General features: G+C 50.0%; 4 protein-coding genes across 4 annotated transcripts; 3 read left to right on the top strand and 1 right to left on the bottom strand.

Moving 5' to 3' along the window:
* Positions 1 to 244: 244 nt before the first annotated feature.
* On the top strand, positions 245 to 2,155 carry N7458_001858 (kynurenine--oxoglutarate transaminase; the record flags this gene model as incomplete). Its single annotated transcript, XM_056905241.1, has 9 exons — positions 245 to 441; positions 505 to 573; positions 649 to 733; positions 792 to 897; positions 964 to 1,036; positions 1,099 to 1,252; positions 1,311 to 1,324; positions 1,379 to 1,802; positions 1,865 to 2,155. 9 exons carry the CDS (start codon positions 245 to 247, stop codon positions 2,153 to 2,155), a joined length of 1,413 nt encoding a protein of 470 aa, XP_056769348.1.
* A 693-nt stretch (positions 2,156 to 2,848) lies between these two features.
* On the bottom strand, positions 2,849 to 6,814 carry N7458_001857 (uncharacterized protein; the record flags this gene model as incomplete). The annotated part of the gene is made up of 4 exons (XM_056905240.1): positions 2,849 to 4,983; positions 5,051 to 5,122; positions 5,375 to 6,164; positions 6,221 to 6,814. The coding sequence occupies 4 exons, from the start codon at positions 6,812 to 6,814 to the stop codon at positions 2,849 to 2,851; spliced, it is 3,591 nt and encodes a 1,196-aa protein (XP_056769347.1).
* A 2,965-nt stretch (positions 6,815 to 9,779) lies between these two features.
* prm1 (pheromone-regulated protein PRM1) lies at positions 9,780 to 11,999 on the top strand (the record flags this gene model as incomplete). Its single annotated transcript, XM_056905239.1, has 1 exon — positions 9,780 to 11,999. One exon carries the CDS (start codon positions 9,780 to 9,782, stop codon positions 11,997 to 11,999), a length of 2,220 nt encoding a protein of 739 aa, XP_056769346.1.
* Positions 12,000 to 14,629: 2,630 nt separating this feature from the next.
* Positions 14,630 to 15,995, top strand: N7458_001855 (uncharacterized protein; the record flags this gene model as incomplete). The annotated part of the gene is made up of 5 exons (XM_056905238.1): positions 14,630 to 14,806; positions 14,867 to 14,902; positions 14,954 to 15,189; positions 15,246 to 15,358; positions 15,409 to 15,995. The coding sequence occupies 5 exons, from the start codon at positions 14,630 to 14,632 to the stop codon at positions 15,993 to 15,995; spliced, it is 1,149 nt and encodes a 382-aa protein (XP_056769345.1).
* Positions 15,996 to 16,918: the final 923 nt, after the last annotated feature.

Genomic DNA, 16,918 nt, shown 5'->3' with positions numbered 1-16,918 from the left:
TTGAAAAGGAAAAGTTGGTGGAAGGAGCACTATTGACGTATAAAAAAGCTTTGATTAAAAGTACAAATCACGCTCAAGTCTGTGCAACTATGCAACAATAGTAAAAAATTACTATTGTTCTCGATTGAGAATGTCGCTGTAACGGTCTGCCTGAGCTCGGAACCGCGAAGCACGCCATTCGGAAGCCCTGCATGACTCTTGACTCCGCAATTTCTCCTCATCGTCCCTCCACACTTCTTCCCTCATGGTTGTTGGTCGCCCGCATCTTCTCGCCACGCTCGTCCGATCCAAGCCTTCTGCTTCCAAGCTGCCCGCGCCCCTCGTTTCCTCGGTCGTACCCCGCCTTCCTACTCTCGGCATCAGAGCAATGTCCGCAACAGCTGCGCGGCCCGACCCTTTTCGGCCGGCAAAGAGAGTCGCTGGTCAGCGGCAGGATGTCTGGTGAGGCGCATATTTAGCCTTTGCAAGGACGTGTTTGGAGGGGTCTCTGATACGGGAAATTAGGTCGATTGTCAACGAAGCCGCTGCCGCTTCGCCTGTGCAGCCGATTGTGAACATGGGCCAAGGGTTCTTGTGAGTAGTCCCGCTCTATGAGGAGTTTTATCGCTTCCGATGCACAATTGCTTACCTCGATTATTCGTTGCGCAGCGGTTATAATCCCCCTCAGTTCGCAATTGATGCTGCGAAGGAAGCCCTGGACCGTGTGGAATGCAACCAGTACTCCCCGACCAAGGTAGGCGCATCTCAAATATACAAGCGCCGTGTTGGAATTCTAACCAATCGTTTTCTAGGGTCGTCCTCGTCTGAAGAAGGCGATTGCGGATGCATACTCATCGTCCTTTGGTCGAACCTTGAACCCCGAGACCGAAGTCACAATCACCACTGGCGCAAATGAGGGTGAGCAGTGGTTCAAAGCCAGGATGCGTAGAAAAAGACAGAACTGATCCAGAGGATACTATCTAGGCATGCTCAGTGCCTTTATGGGTTTCATTGAACCCGGCGACGAGGTCATTATTTTCGAGCCATTCTTTGACCAGTAAGCTGTCCATGCGCCGGTTCTTCACTTTATTCTATCAGATCACTAAAACATGGAGATAGATATATCAGCAATATTGAGATGCCCGGTGGCATCATCCGATATGTGCCTCTACACCCGCCGAAGGATGGCGCAACCAGAACCTCGCCTGCATCGGAGTGGACTGTTGATTTCCAAGAGCTTGAGAACACCATCAACTCCAAGACTAAGATGATTGTAAGTCTCCCAGCGCAATTTGGAAGTGAAAAATCGGCTATTAACACTTCTATGCTAGGTTCTGAACTCTCCGTAAGCCTACCCGCCCAACTAGTCCCACGTGTTGTATGCTGACCACTTTTATAGCCACAACCCTGTTGGCAAGGTCTTCTCAAAGGAGGAGCTCCAGCGTATCGGTGACCTCTGTGTCAAGCACAATCTTATCATCCTTTCTGACGAAGTTTACGACCGTCTGTACTATGTTCCGTTTACCCGAATCGCCACTTTGTCCCCGGAGCTTTACGAACGCACCATCACTGTGGGTTCTGCTGGCAAGGCTTTCTACGCCACTGGCTGGCGTGTTGGATATCTGATTGGACCGGAGCATCTGATCAAGTACGTTGCCGGCGCACACACCCGTATCTGCTACAGCAGTGTGTCTCCCCTGCAGGAGGCCGCTGCCGTGGCCTTTGAGCAAGCAGACAAGGTTGGCTTCTGGGATGAGAGCCGAAATGAGATGCAGCAGAAGATGAAGCTGTTCTGCGAGGTCTTTGATGAGCTTGGTATCCCGGTATGTTGAAAATTCCCTCCCTTCTTGTGGTCTGTTCCGCTCTTTTAATTATCTCTTAATAGTACTCCGAGCCTGAAGGTGGATACTTTGTCCTGGCCAACATGGCATCTGTCAAGTTGCCAGCGGACTATCCCTTCCCACCCATTGTGGCCAACCGTCCCCGTGACTTCAAGCTCTGTTGGTTCCTGATTCACGAGGTTGGCGTCGCTGCCATTCCACCTACGGAGTTCTACACCGATGCCAATGCCCATATCGCTGAAGATTATCTCCGCTTCGCTGTCTGCAAGAACGATGATGTTTTGGAGACTGCAAAGGAGAGGCTGCGCGGCTTGAAGAAGTACATTACAAAGTAAATAAGCCCCCAGTCCATTATACTCATCCATAGATTCCCAAAATACAAAGAGGCCGGACAGCTGTTTATACTAAAGACCCTGCAACTCTTGACACGGTCCATCATTAGATTATTGCAGATCCACCCACGGGCACTAGGGACTTGATGAATAGAGCTTTTATCCAGTGGTTCTCGTTCTATTTGGAAGTTTGTTATAATGATGACTGGACAGCTGCTTATCTAGGTGATCATAAAGGTATAGACGTGAACTCGAACTTCTTTTCGGTAGTCCGGTAAGAGAAATGTCATTCTCTAGGAAATGTTATCTGCTCATCACCACGAGTCACGACGGCGAGTGATCGTCCGTTGCGATTCTTTGATGAGAGAACCCCACTACTCAAACAACCGAAGAGATCGGGCCTAGAAAAGGATGTGCGAAACAACAAAAACAGCTGCCAGAAAAAATGTGGCCACTAGACCCCATACCCCGTACAGATACATCGAACATATGGCAAGTGAAGCCATCACCACCATCACAAGATAATCAAATAGACGGCCGCATGCTGATGGGAATCTGAAGGATGACCAGGGCACTGTCTCGATCAACTGCTCTGGGAAAGCAGCCTGAGACGGGGAGGCAAATATGACGCCTTTGTCCCTTGCCTTTGGAAATCCACACCAACACACGCCGTTCACACCACCACATTCTCAACTGCTAAGGGTCAGCTGAGAGCACTTCTGGACCTTCCATCTCCATAAGACCTGTCCCCACCCCATCCCAACCCTCGCCACGTCGAAAAGGACGTCTTTCTTCTTGAACAACGTCGAATCCCACTCCGCATATCCGAGCGTTCACGCTCTTGACGAAGGGATGGGTGGTTCGATTCGCACGAAGAATCCAGTGACTGCATTCCTCATTGTAGACAAGGCGTTCGAACCAATTTTCCCATCTTGTGCCCCCCAAGAGGTGCGGCCGCTCAGTGACGCAGATACCGTCCCGACAATGGCGAGGTGGTCGACCGCTCCATTCGGTCTCGCAAGCGTGCCGCAAACCCACGAAGTCCAGGCCAATTGAGACACCCAGCTCCCAGTACAGCTGGTCCCGGAGCTCCATGTCCAGTTGAGGCGACCAATGGTTAGTTGATTGGAGCTTGTCCCGTAGTAAACGAAACATGTACGCAACCAGTGGCTGGACCTCAACTGATTCCAGCAAACACACTGCAAGGATCCGTCGGAAACGGTCCTTCTCAATGGGATCGTCGAAACGCACAACCTGAGCCACACGAGGCGAGCACCGGCCTTCCAAAGAACCTGGAGGCAGCCCTGTGGCAATGCAGTCTCTCCAGGCGGCGAAGATGAAGTAGTCACCTTCCTGACGTGCCGTACTGAACCACAATGCCTGCTGGTGACGCTCGGGGCTATCCCAGCCATTCTTGCATGGGATTGCGGGAGGTCCGATTCGAATATCCACGGGCACCGTATGATCCAAACATGGCTCTTGCAACGATGCTTTTTCACAGTACAACCAGTGGGTCCGGACATCTTTCCGGAGGTGTTCCTTTCCGCAATACATAATATGCGAGAGAGGTCCACAGAACGGGCAAATGACGGATTCACAATCCCACATATTGCACCGCTTCTCACACCCATCCATTGCACACTGGAACGTGTGGTATGTCAAGTCCCAGAAGAATCTGCTGGTCTCTGGTTTACTTTCCAAGCATACCTCATCTGTTCCAGATGCGCTGGAAGAGCGTGGAGCCATGAATGTCGGAGGCGTTGGATATGCACCTCCACCGGACGTCAGAGAGGGAACTCCCCGAGAGAAGAGGGAACTAGATGCTGGGTTCCCTGTTTCCCTGAACGTTGCGGCGGGTGTGGACGCCTGGTGCCCTTGAGAAGGTCTTTGTTGGTAGGCACCGTAGCCAGGTGCTACGGTGGGAGATGGAGCAAAGCCCCCATGGGGTCCCGCTGGTACCGCGGCCATCATAGGACCGGGCGTCATGGCTGGGTTAACCCCAGAAACAAATTCACCGCCGATATCATACCCTGCTGATACCGCGGCATGGAAACCGGGTGTCGTGAATGGATGAGCATAGGTCGGTGATGCACCTGTGCACACACTTCCTGCTGGTATCAAGACCATTGCGGAGAGGTCGGGCGTAATGGCAGGCAGTACAGGCGTGATAGGTGCCCCTCGTTGAGTCGGGTGCCCAACTGTTACCACGGGTTTTGGAGATAGCCCGGGCGTCCTGGTCGGGCTGGTCGCCGATGAGGATTCGTCTCGCTGTGGGTGGCTTGCGGACATGGCAGCAGCCGACGATGGCCAAATTTCAGCCGACTCCAGACTGGCGGCCAGCAATTGACGGCTGAACGCTTGCGGAGTCATTGATGCCGAGATGCTCGATACATCCTGTGCGTATGAAGTGGATGCTTGGCTGTTATCGAGCGGCTGGAGGGCTTCGGCCAAGGTCGGGATGTCGCCAGCTCGTTGTTGTCCCTGGTCCTTCTTTGGCGACTGATAACGAGTCGCAGGCCCGAATACGGGATCAGCATGAGGGTGCAGGGGCAGGCCAGTGATGCCAAACACGCCCTGTGGCGAAACCTCTTGCTGACGAGCTTCGACATGAGCTGTTGCTGCACATGTGTCGTCCAGTCCATCCTCCAACTTCACAGAGTCCTGGCCGCTATTTGGCTCCTCGGAGCTCCACATCATCTGCTTGCCCCCGACAGCAAGCAGCTGAGATGTTGCTCCAAGTACCGGTTCAGACTTGGAAGTCGGACTAGGGGATTCGCGCTCTGAACGCGGTGAAATTCCCGTCAGATGGGTGGTGGGATTTGCGGGAGTTGCTATACAAAAGAAGTATGTCAGAAATTATCAACTATCAAGGACCAATAAATTGGCATAATGGCTTACCTGTTGCAGACGACCGCCGCAAACTAAGCTCTCGCAGAGCGCCGGCCATGGTCTCCAAAGAGATCATTTCTACTATGAGTGTTAGCAAAATAGTCAGATCAAGATGGGAGTGCCAATGATGACAAGTGAATTGCGGGGGATTAGGACTTACTTTCTTGACTAGGCTCTCGAGAGACCCTGGGCAGAAGTGTGGCCTCAGAGTCTGATCCGACTCTGCTTTCCTGGTGCTCTATAATTCTTCTGTTAGATCTATGTTCAATTTTGCAGGCGCGGCTATAGATAGGGACTATAGCCTGTTCAATTGGGCAATTGGGATTTTCGTACCTGAAACACCTTCTTCATCAGACTCCCCAGTGAAGCAAATATTGGGGACCGGAGGGGGAGTATGGAAATTTCGAGAATTTGTGGAGATTCTCGAGGACGGCGAATGCGCAGTCCAGAAGGAGGCAGTGGCAGATGTTGGGGACCGCAAGTCGTCCTCAGTGAGGTCGACATTTTCAACGACAGGGCCTGGTACCAAAGGTGACCAGGCAGCGGGGGGTTGACCAGCCGCGGACGCTGACTGTTCGTCGTTTTGTTGGGTTTGTTGCGGCTGTGCATCTGCGTGCACTTCTTCTGTTGCCTTTAGAAAAGCTCTCTTTCTTTTCCTTTGCAGCTTCTTGCGCTTATTCTTCGTCCGCCTCTTCTCTCCCATCGCCAAATTCTCAGCTGCCGGGGTTTTCTGGTCAACCGGCGCGTTTGACGTTTCCTTCTCCTCCTCTGTGTTCCCTTCACTGGGCGAGACCACACTCTGTTCTGGGCCCTGACTGCCGAGGCCTGGTTGCTCTTCAGTCACCGACTCATTGATCTCGTCCATGTCAGCAGCTTTGCGGGTAGCTTGCTGGGTCAAGTTCTCAGTGAGTTTCTTCATCATACCCGAGATACCGGTTGGCGATCCCTCATTGATATCGAGAGGAGATGCATCATGGATGGCCTCGGCGCCAGGTTGGGCAACCTGAGATTCGCGCTCTTGACTGGCATCCCCGCAACTCAGGTGTCGGCGGTACTGAACACACATCCAGACCCGAACGGGCAGGGTGATCAGCTGCGTGAAATACAGCTGTTGCTGCGGTGGCTGCGATAAGTTAGCTTCAACCCCCCTTTCCGATGCTGGTAGGACATATCACTTACTCGATGCTGACCCACTGCAGACTTGTACTCGTCGGCATGTCTGTCTACCACCAGGAGTGCCGCTTCTCCTGTGTTTACCCGGAACTTGAAGAAGTACTGGGACGAAAACTGCGTCCAACCGACCTTGCATTCGTAGGACTTTGGGGTGTTAGTCCACCAATGGTCCTTCTCATGCTGGCGGGCCCATTTTTTCTTGTTCAGGAATCTGGCGGTCTCCTTCCTTCCGACATGTGTTTCCACGATGCCGTGAGGGTTGGTGCCATCCAGCAGACCCCGAATGTTTTGAAGAAGACCAACTTGGCCTCCTGGGTACTTGGCCGGCAGTTTAAAGGTGAACTGCAAGACATCGGTCAACTGGTCCAGATTGTCCTTGAATTCGGTATTTGAAGATGCATGACCCATCTTCAGGACAAGAGTTGGAGGATCCTCCCGCCACTGGAAGATCTGGAGTTCCATCCAGTTATCAGCAGAATCGTGGTTTGCTCCTTCAAGACCTGCGGAGTGGTGGATGTTCTTCTCAGAATCCAACACCAGGGCGACTTTGCCATCGAGCTGAGTGGCCTGATCGGCGAGTCTACTTCCTTGGATGCCCATGTTTGTGAGGACCCTTTGAAGCTGACAGGGACGAGTATGAAGAAAAAGCCTGCAAGATACTTGTCAGCAACAGAACATGGAATGAGTGAATTACATTACTTACGAGAGTCAAGACTATCTCGCCGGAAAGGGAGCTTCGTGAGGACCTGGACACGAAGTCGAGGTCAAGGTGTCCGGAGACAGGCTATGATGAGGACATATCAGTACGGCTCTCTTTGATCCAGACCAGACTGCTGAGCACTCGACGACTTACAAATTATGTTTGTCGATGATGCCGACAAGCAGTCGTCACACCAACCGATCTTGGAACCTGCAAAGGCACTCTGTCAGCCTTGACTATCGGGGTCTGATGCGTGGTCTGTCTCACTGTGACTTGCCTGATGGGTGTTGTCAGGTTGGCGATGAGCTGTGATGCTCAAGAGATGTTGTTGATGAGAGAACGCTCACGCGTTCGAGGGTCAAAGGGAGGTGTGAAGTGACGTGAAGTGACGGGAAAGTGCCGTCACAAGTTGGGAGTGCTCGTCGTTGCTATCGACGAGGGGAAGAAAGAGAACGAGGTTGAGAGAGGGAGAGAGGAAAGCAGGATGGGGAGCGAGATGAAAGAGAAGATTGATCAGGACCCCGCAGTCGAGATTGAAGCTTAGCGAGTGTCGAAGCTGATGCCTTCGACTCGCAAACAACTGATACTCGGACCTTGCACCTGCAGCAGGCGACAGCAAGCAAAGGCAAGACGTAACTATGGAAGACCTCAATGAAGCAGGCTGGTGTTACTTGAGCGAAGATAGCCTTCCAAGATGGATGGCCAAGAGAAGAAACGCGTTGGAGATGTGGAAAAGAAGAAAGGATGAAGAAGGAGAAAGGAAAGAGATGAACCGTTTCGTGTTGTCACATTGTGGGAACAGGCAATCGCATCGTCCTAAGTTGGCGATTCATCGACGAGCGACGACTAAGCGAGTCAGGACTCGGCGATGCCTGGGTCTTCTTTGCGATTCCTACATCTTCAGGATGCAAAAGAAGCATCCTAGGTAACGATCTCTGGACGCCTAAGCATGGGAAACTAGTCGACTGGAATTCTACAGTCATGACAACGACAATGCAGCTCATCAATTTCATGTTGATATTAAGGCCATCTACAGGAACACCTCGTTTGCCCCTGTACTTTCTGGAAATGTCAAGGTAACGCAATTGATTGTCTGAAATATTGGAAACCAAATGAGAATGGGAATCAATACAGCACAGCGATGAGCGATTCGACTATATTGTCCTAAATGCGTGCGTCCAGGGAACACACCAACGTGCAGGCACTCCGCACGTATACGTGGATACAATGTGGAGACGAAATGGCGCGACAGCCACAATAGTTTTGTTCACAAACTCGTCACTAGCCTCGCGCTGAACGGGTATAGTAAAAACAGAATTTGATCCATTGTTACTAGATATCTTGGGATATCAAGTCGTACCAAATCCCGTCTGGTTTACTCCTTTTACTTGTTTTGCGTTACAGGGAACCTGGGAACTGGGAGAGTAAAGCGTACGCTGATCGAGAAATATACAGTCGGTGTTTGGAAACGCAGTAACGAAAATATCAGAAGAATGTTATTGGCGATCAAATGAAAACCTTTAGAGGACAGAAAGACGTCATGTATATGGATTTAAGCTTAAATGAACTTCCTGTGTCTCCGTTATTAAGATTGGACTCAGGGTAGGTCATCACCTAGGGTATATAGTGCCACGTGACACTTGGTAGGTCTACTCACACCGCTTGCCTTTTACGGGCTGAGGACGTGGGACGATTCTGCCAGGCGCTTAGTGGTCCAGCGAGAGCCTACCATTGAGACCGAATCGGCGTCGTTGCCTCGCAGGTTGCAGCCTGCACTGCAAGAGCTCTCCCTATCTCTCCATATCTGTGTGTTCTGTTCTTGTCTGTATTCTGCAGACCTGGAATCTTCCTCAGTGGGTTTTGATTGAATGGAGGTATCGACTTCTCGATTGTTTACTACTGACAGTCTGATAGTCTGATGGGGGAGTTCGGACACACCAAAAGTGGGTCCAATGAGGTGGCAGAGGCCTCCAATCACCTCCAGAGCTTCAGTAGACAGTTGATTTAGTTCTTTTTTGGTTCTCGCGTTATTCGAGACACCCCAACCCTCTCCAGCGAACCCCCGGAACAAAGAAGGCCACCAGACAGCGACATCCAAACAAAGCCTCTTTGTCAGCGACACATGACACCAGAAACACAAGAGCGGGTCATGAAAGACCGTCGCGTTCGAGTTGTATACTCTGGTCCACCGGTGATTGGCTCCCAGCGAGCGGGCGCTAAGCGCTCACGGCGAAGATGGGGCTTTCCAGGGTCTATATTTGACTGACCTTGGTATTCTTCAGGATTAGCCGAATCGCGTACGCGCTGTGATGCAGGATGAAACAAATCCTAGCTCCGATCACTCGTCAACTGGCTTTATTTTTATGCCTCTCTTTGTTTCGACTTGGGCGTGACACCCTCTAACTGGTCATGTCATCGTCGCGGTGATCGCTAAACTGCTTCAAATGGAGCCTCTTTATAAACAGACCCAGCTCCTGATGTAGTAGATTGGCGCTGGCCACTAGATATAATGTTTGAGCATTGGCTAGGGAATTTGTTTGATCTTCAATCCATGGCCTTCTATTTTTGTCACCGTTTCCCTCATTTGCTGTGGTGGTTGCCTTGACACTTATTACTTTGATTGTTCTTCTCTTTTCTAGGCTGCATCCTCGGTTGACTGACATCTCCCTTCTTCACTGCCTACCATTCGCTCTATACACTATGTTTCTGGGCTAGAGCCTTCGACCCTTGACTTCTTCCTATAATTCCTCCTGTGAAATATCCAACTCTCCTTCTCCCTACCGTACCGATCGCATTGCGACTACTTACTCGCCTTGCTTTGTTTCTCGCTGGACGTCGAAACACAATCCCTTCTACGGCACCACCATGATATTCTCAAGATCCGCGCGATCGGTTTTCCCTTTACTCCCTCCATACGGAGCACACGACCCTTCCAACGGGCGAATTATTCCCCTTCATCCGGATGGCCTCACACCATATCTTGGCCTGCGAGCCCGACTATCACAAGTATGGATCAATCGCTGGACGATATTGCTGGTCCTGGTCCTAGTCCGGGTTTTGATTGCTATAGGAGATGTTCGGAGTGACATGGCCTCTGCTAAGCGCGAGGCCTTGTCTGCGTGTACCTCCGTGGAGTCCATGGGGAGTGCGATGGCCTCTATGCCATACTATCTAAGCTCGGGCGTCAACGAGTTGACTGCTTCTGGGGTCGAGCATGCTGTGAATGGTCTGAACTCTATGCTTATGCTCACAATCACTGGTGTGGAGGAGATCATCCTGTTCATCATCAAGATTATGTACCAGACCTATCTCTGTCTCGCCACGATGGCTGTCCGAAGTAGCATTCACGTTGCAACTGCGCTGATCGAGGATGTGGCGGGCTTCTTGAACACAACAATTAAAGCGGCTGCGAAGGATATCCAGAAAACGGTGAGCACCTTCGAACATGCGCTCGATGAGTTTGCTGGCCTGGTCAATACTGCTGCAAGCGCCTTGGGCGCTTCTTTGCCGACGCTGAATCTGAACGATTCCCTCAGTGCGTTGGACGATCTCTCCATCCCGTCCTCGATCAACACCACCCTCGACAAACTGAACAACGACATTCCTTCGTTTGATGAGGTACAGAACTTCACTGAGAACGTTATTCGCCTACCATTTGAGGAAGTCAAAAAACTCGTGAATGGCTCTCTGGGGACATACATTTTCGACCGCAGTGTTCTGCCCGTCCCACAAAAGCAGCAACTCACTTTCTGCGACGACAATGATGGCATCAACAGCTTTTTCAACGGGGTGACTGATATTGCCCTCACGGCACGAAAGATTTTCATTGCCGTGATCCTACTTGCAGCTATTCTGGCTTGTATCCCTGTCGCGTGGCAGGAAATTCGCCGCTGGCGCCAGATGAAGGAGCGCGCCCAACTAGTTCGAAAAGAGGCTCACGATCCAATGGACGTCGTCTACATCGTCTCCCGGCCATACACCGCTGCAGCAGGTATCAAGGCCGCGAGCCACTTCAGCAACAGTCGTCGCCAGATCCTAGTGCGTTGGGCTATTGCGTATGCAACCTCCATGCCTGCTCTGTTCGTGCTTGCCATCGCCATCGCGGCACTGCTTTCATGTCTCTGCCAATACATACTACTTAAAAGTGTCGAAAAGGCCGTCCCCGAGCTCAGCAATGAAGTAGGCGCTTACGCTGACAAAGTCGTTGGTGCGCTACAAAATGCGTCCGTGGCCTGGGCTACCGACGCAAACAAGGCGATCGACTCTATGGACGCAGATCTGAACCAGAAAATCTTTGGATGGGTGAACACCAGTACGACTGCCGTCAATAACACCCTTGAAACCTTTGTAGAGAAGACTCAAAATGTTCTGAATGAAACCTTCGGTGGCACCTTGCTCGAAGAACCTATTCAGGAGCTCTTCGAATGTCTCATCGGCCTTAAAATTGAGAGCGTCCAGAAAGGTCTCACATGGGTCCACGACAATGCCCATATTGACTTCCCCCACCTTCCAAATGACACATTCTCTCGTGGCGCACAAGCTAGTATCTCGAACGACACGAGTCCCTCTGATAGCTTCCTCGCTGACGCGGGCGATACTACCTCCAACAAGATCACAGAGGTAGTTCAACGAGTCGTCGACAAAATGAAAGACGGTCTACGAACGGAGACACTCATCGCCACTGCCATCCTGTTACTCTGGGTCTTCATCGCCTTGGTCGGTATCCTCCGCGCAATGACTCTCTTCTGGGATCGTGACCGGAATCGCGGCGATGGAGGCGGTCATGCCATGGATCCGGTTCCCAATAACATGGGCCCGAGCAACTCGGGTGCCACGAGAGACACCAGAGAGTTCACAGACGTACCTTTGACTGCTATTCCGAGGAATGAGCTGGGCTTCATTCAGGCCGTGCCTCGGTATGAGACGCATGTCGCGAGCTCAGCACAGGCTAGAGCCGAGGCGTCATCGAGTGATGAGAAGCGTGGGTTTGCAGGACAGAGGAATTATGACTCTGCGCTCAAGGTTGATACAGATCTGGCAGCGCGGAAAAGTAATTATGTGGAGTATGATATGAAGAGGGGTTGATTTATCCTTGATACTCAAGCGTTCTATTTCCCTTTTTCTGTATCGTCTTTTTGCATTTGAAGGTGCTGATGGGAAGTTTTTTAGAAGCCTCAGATTTTGGGAATTTATGAACCATGTGCATCTATTCGTTATCTGAAAAACAATACAAATAAGAACATACAACAGCCAGGTACTAATGCCTGGTCTTATGCCCGCGGTGGGCATCCAACTTGTATTTAGATCTCCTCTCGCCGTCTCTCCTTATTTCCTTCTTCCTGCCTGATCTGTAACATTTTGTATGTTATTGGTGTAGAATTCACACGTTGAAAGATGTTGTCAGAAGCAGGTTGGCCGTATGGACAGGCGGGCGGGGATCACATCCACATGAACTTTTTCGCGGATATATTTCTTCATGCCAATGTTATACAGAATGAAACTAGGCAGAGGGTTCGACAGTCAAGGAAAGACTGGCGTTGTGATGAGAGTCTCTTCTGTGAACAGGGTTGCATGAGGCCCGAGTTGAGCGAGACTAGGGAGGGAATTTCTGTCGAAGTGTAAGTACATCACTTCAGTTGATTATCTGCCACGTCGACCCAATATCGCGCAATCAGGACCAGAGGACCGAGCATGGAGCCTGGGGGTAATGTCTCGTTCCTCTTGGGCCTGCAGCGGGAGACCTCAGCTGGGAAGGAATAGCTGCCCGCCATTCTAAATCTGATTGGAAACAGTACTCTTGTCCACTTGCTTAAAATCCCGCAAATAGTGCGCCATGTTTGTCTAGCTGGGGCCTTTTTAATAGTCTAGCCCGAATCCCTGGGTTTAACTTAAAGATGAGCTCCTCTCGGCGAACGGCAAGCGACATGCACTCGGGCTTCTTTGGTATCTTCAACGTCAGTGCCCTTAAAGTTCCTCCGTTGGGGTTCCTTTTACAGAATAATATCAAAATTTGCTATTGGTGGGTTCAATGCAACATTCCTAGAGACTTTCAACCCCAAGGGCATTCAAAGAGCATATCTTATCACGGAGAATAATCAGGCACACATATAGGAGAATGGATGCTTGTCATAATGACAGTAGTTTCATTGGGGTTGCCTCACGATAGTCAGTTGCTTAGCTCTGCAGCTAGCTCGTCAACATTCACGCAGTCAAGACTCGATTTTGCCCATCCATCCTGCCCTCTGTATGTTGAAACTACTGCAATACGGACACATTGCCATCTTACAAGCCAGCGCGGACGGGCCTTATCTGACGCTACGGTCTAAGGCCGCAGCGACAGGTGACTGGGTTTTGGTAAACTACAGTATTCTCCTTGTCCCTCTTGGCTGCGCGAGGTCCCCAAAAAAGAATTGAATTTGAGCAGCATAATTCAATGTCGGCGAACCCCGCTTTCCCCGTGTTATGATCCACTAAAAGCCGTTCCAAGGGCTGGCTGAAATTGCATTTCTGTCACACCCCCCGGATAATGATAATGTAGTACTCAAAGTGGCACTGTCACTAGGATCTCACTAGTTGCACTTCTTCGTCTTTTAGATCACCTCTGCGGTGCTCTAGCGCCATTTTCACACGAACACTGCTCGTGCGCGGAGGATGATCGCAAATCACGATAATTTGGCACGTAAACTACCGGAGCATCACTTACGTGCTAAAAAGCTTTCCTATTGGTTTGTACAAAAATTATGCCGTTCATATTGATATAGTAATTCTTTTCGAACAACCTAACTTTTAACACGTGTTCGAACACTCTCTAGGTACCGGGAAACAGTATGGCTCAAATACGGGCCATTTCTTGACTGCCTAACACGAAGTGATGGGATCCTGAGGCTTGCATGCCTAGTGTGTGGCATGTGGCATGTCGATCATCCCGGGAACTGCCCAATTCAAAGTGATAGGATCCTGAGGCTTGCATGCCTAGTGTGGCACGTCGATCATCCCCGGGCCGCCTAAGACAAAGTGGTGGAAAAGTTAACCTTATTGAATACAGTACATAGATTGTAAGCATAAGCATGGAGGCTTCCAGTGCTAATCATTTCCTGATATTCTCAACAAGCAAGATCACAACATTATGTACTATAAACCCTTGGCAACTGTCCATCGTTAAATCTAGACACTTAAAGCAGATTCTTTGACAGAATCTGACATGGCTTTTAAAGTCAGTGTCATGAAGATCACTCTGTCAGGCTAAAAGAATCCTGGCCAAGATTGTGACCCAAATAAGCCGCTTGCTAACTAAAGAACAGAAAACGCACAAATCATAAACCTATAGAAATGGACTAGCCTTCCATTAGATCCAACCTCAAGGGATACACTAACTCCCTTGTCAGTTGTATTCAGCCAGCCTTCTACTCATGATGGTTGATCATCTGCCAGCTAGCAAGGCACTGCATGCGCAGGACATTACAATTGGATCTTACCCTGTTTAGGGCTTACCAGACCCTTAGGATGTCTTAGTCTCATGACAAACGTGCATGAGTCGAGCTATACAAGACCGAAGTGAGTATTTTTCATATCCGACCTGACTGCAACCCAATTCGAGCGACTATGAAGAAAATATGAATATAAAAGGAAGCTAGGAGCCTCCCGTTTGAAAATTTAGAAGTTCATATTCGAACAATCAAGATTACACTACCAACAATTCCTCCAGCGATTTTACAATGGCCTCAAATATGATTAGGCTTGCATTTCTTTCTACTCTCTTTCTTGCTGTTAAAGGCGCACCCGCGGGGTCTGATATAGGAGGGCTTCCGTTTCCTTTTCCGTTCTGTGCTTCTACCACAACTGTAACTCTGTCTGGTACTTTCACTGTAACATCTACGAGCACAGTGAACTCGGTATGGCCATGTCTTATCTAGAGGAGATCAAATGTTGAATGACTCTGACCGTTCTTCTAGGTCACCAGTGTAGTCACACGCACGGCACTTCCCTCTGTATGTAGCTTCAGTCTTCTATGTTTGAACTCAGCCTGACTTTCTTTATAGGTGACTGTTGAAAGAGTCAACACTACAGTCTACTCGCCTACAGCCATCAGCTGTATGAGCACTGCAAAGACACTTGGACCCTACCCAGCTCCCCTCATCACCCTAGGAGCCCGCGCAGATGCAGCATCGGCTGAGACAGCAGCCAGTAATTGCCCGACGCTGCCAACAGTGACAATCATTCCGCCTTCAGTTACACCCGGGCCTTGCACATGCCTAAGCGGTTCTTTCGATGTTATGTACGTCAGAGGCGCGTCATAACAAGGTTGGATATCTTGCTAATAATTAATTGTAGTACTGATACCGTGACAACGACTAAGACTGGAGTGTCTACAACCACTACTACTCCAGTTAGCACCATCACTGTCACTGAAACCTGGATTTTGCCAACTCCTACTGCGTATAAAGGTATGTTCTCATTTGACTGACACAAAGCCCTAGCTTATGTGACTAATCAGGGGTGAACTACTACCAATACCTTAACAAGTATGTCTATCCTTACGGCGCAGGAGGTTGTGCAGACTGTGGCTTCGGCGGCGGTGGCTACGAAACCTCCGACTGGAATGGTAACTACAGTTACTATACCAGCGGACTTACTCAAAACATCAACCTTGAGTCTGAGAACTATCTCGACTGGAACACCATCTTTTGCCAACTGCCTGGCCAGGCCTCAGCAACAGACTGCAGCCAGTGGACTGTTGTCTTCCAAGGATTCCTCCATGCCACCCAGACCGGCAAGTATACTGTTGCCCCTTACTCAGTCACGGATAATGCGCTCTTCTTTTGGGGTGGACAGAAGGCGTACTCATCCTATGCAAATGGCAACGTGGATGGCGGTGTTAGCTATACTCAGCCAGCAGGTCTGCCTACTACCTTTGACTACGATTTGGTGGCTGGAGAATTCTTCCCCATTACTTTCATTTACGTCAATGGATATGGGCCGGCTAAGACTCAGGTTACCATAACTGAGCCTAATGGCACCACGTATCCACAGGACTTGAACTTGTTTGTGCCACCTTGCCCTAATAGCCCCTTTGTTCCTTAAGCCTGGAGACTTCGCGCACAGCCTTAAGGGATACACTGAGGAAGGATTTTTGTGTTTCGTACGCCTCACTATCCACATTCATGTTTACGCCTTCCGATAACGAGGCGTGAGGAAGTATGCTCTGAATTTCGGACCACCGGGCAGATTTTCTACCTGTGTGGACATGAGATGTTTCGCTGATGAACGATCGCACGATCCGCTAATGGTCACAAAGAACAATTTATGGAGATCCGAGGCTACTGTCTATTCTTAACATATGTGATGAAAGCTCTGGTAATACTAATTAATTGGCACCGTCAAACATCAATTCTCTCAATACGGCTTCCTTGGCTAAATCCCTAAGGCTCTAACTTTCAGTTGTCCCTAGCCCCTGTTTCTTCCACCCCTTCCCTCTCTTCAATACTTTAATTTCGCTACCTAGCTTTCCATGCACGAAATAGCATCTATTGGCAACATTGTGCGTGCTGAAAGAAACTACAGAGCTTCTACTGGGCTGAATACTTGATCTGGTATCTCACTGGTAAAATCTTGAGTAAGCACCTCGATCGTTTCCTTATCATTCGTTGCATTGATTTGAGCTCGGTAATTGCTCAAAACCCTTGTACAAGTTGCACAGTCTGTAGAGTTACTAGGGCCAGAGACCTGGCACGAGAGTTAGAGGATAGAGCAGCTTCTGCTTGGCACGTTGCGATGGGCTCTAGCGGGCGGAAGAACTCCAGCTGAGCAAGTGCATAACTAGCGCCGCGCAAACTCAACCAGCGGATCAGTTCTTACTCCATAAAGCTAGACCGAAGGACTGGTTAACGTGGCCATTTGGCATGGAGCTTGAGGACGGCTGAGCGGACAGGCTGAGCGGACGGGAAGCGTTGTTCTCCCACACCGTATGGTTGTATGTATACTATAGTGGGAATTTTCAAGGAGTT

This window comes from Penicillium daleae, assembly GCF_028827525.1.
Source record: "Penicillium daleae strain IBT 16125 chromosome Unknown utg000002l_segment0_segment0, whole genome shotgun sequence".
Lineage (NCBI taxonomy): Eukaryota > Fungi > Ascomycota > Eurotiomycetes > Eurotiales > Aspergillaceae > Penicillium > Penicillium daleae.
This window is presented reverse-complemented; position numbering and strand designations above follow the sequence as displayed.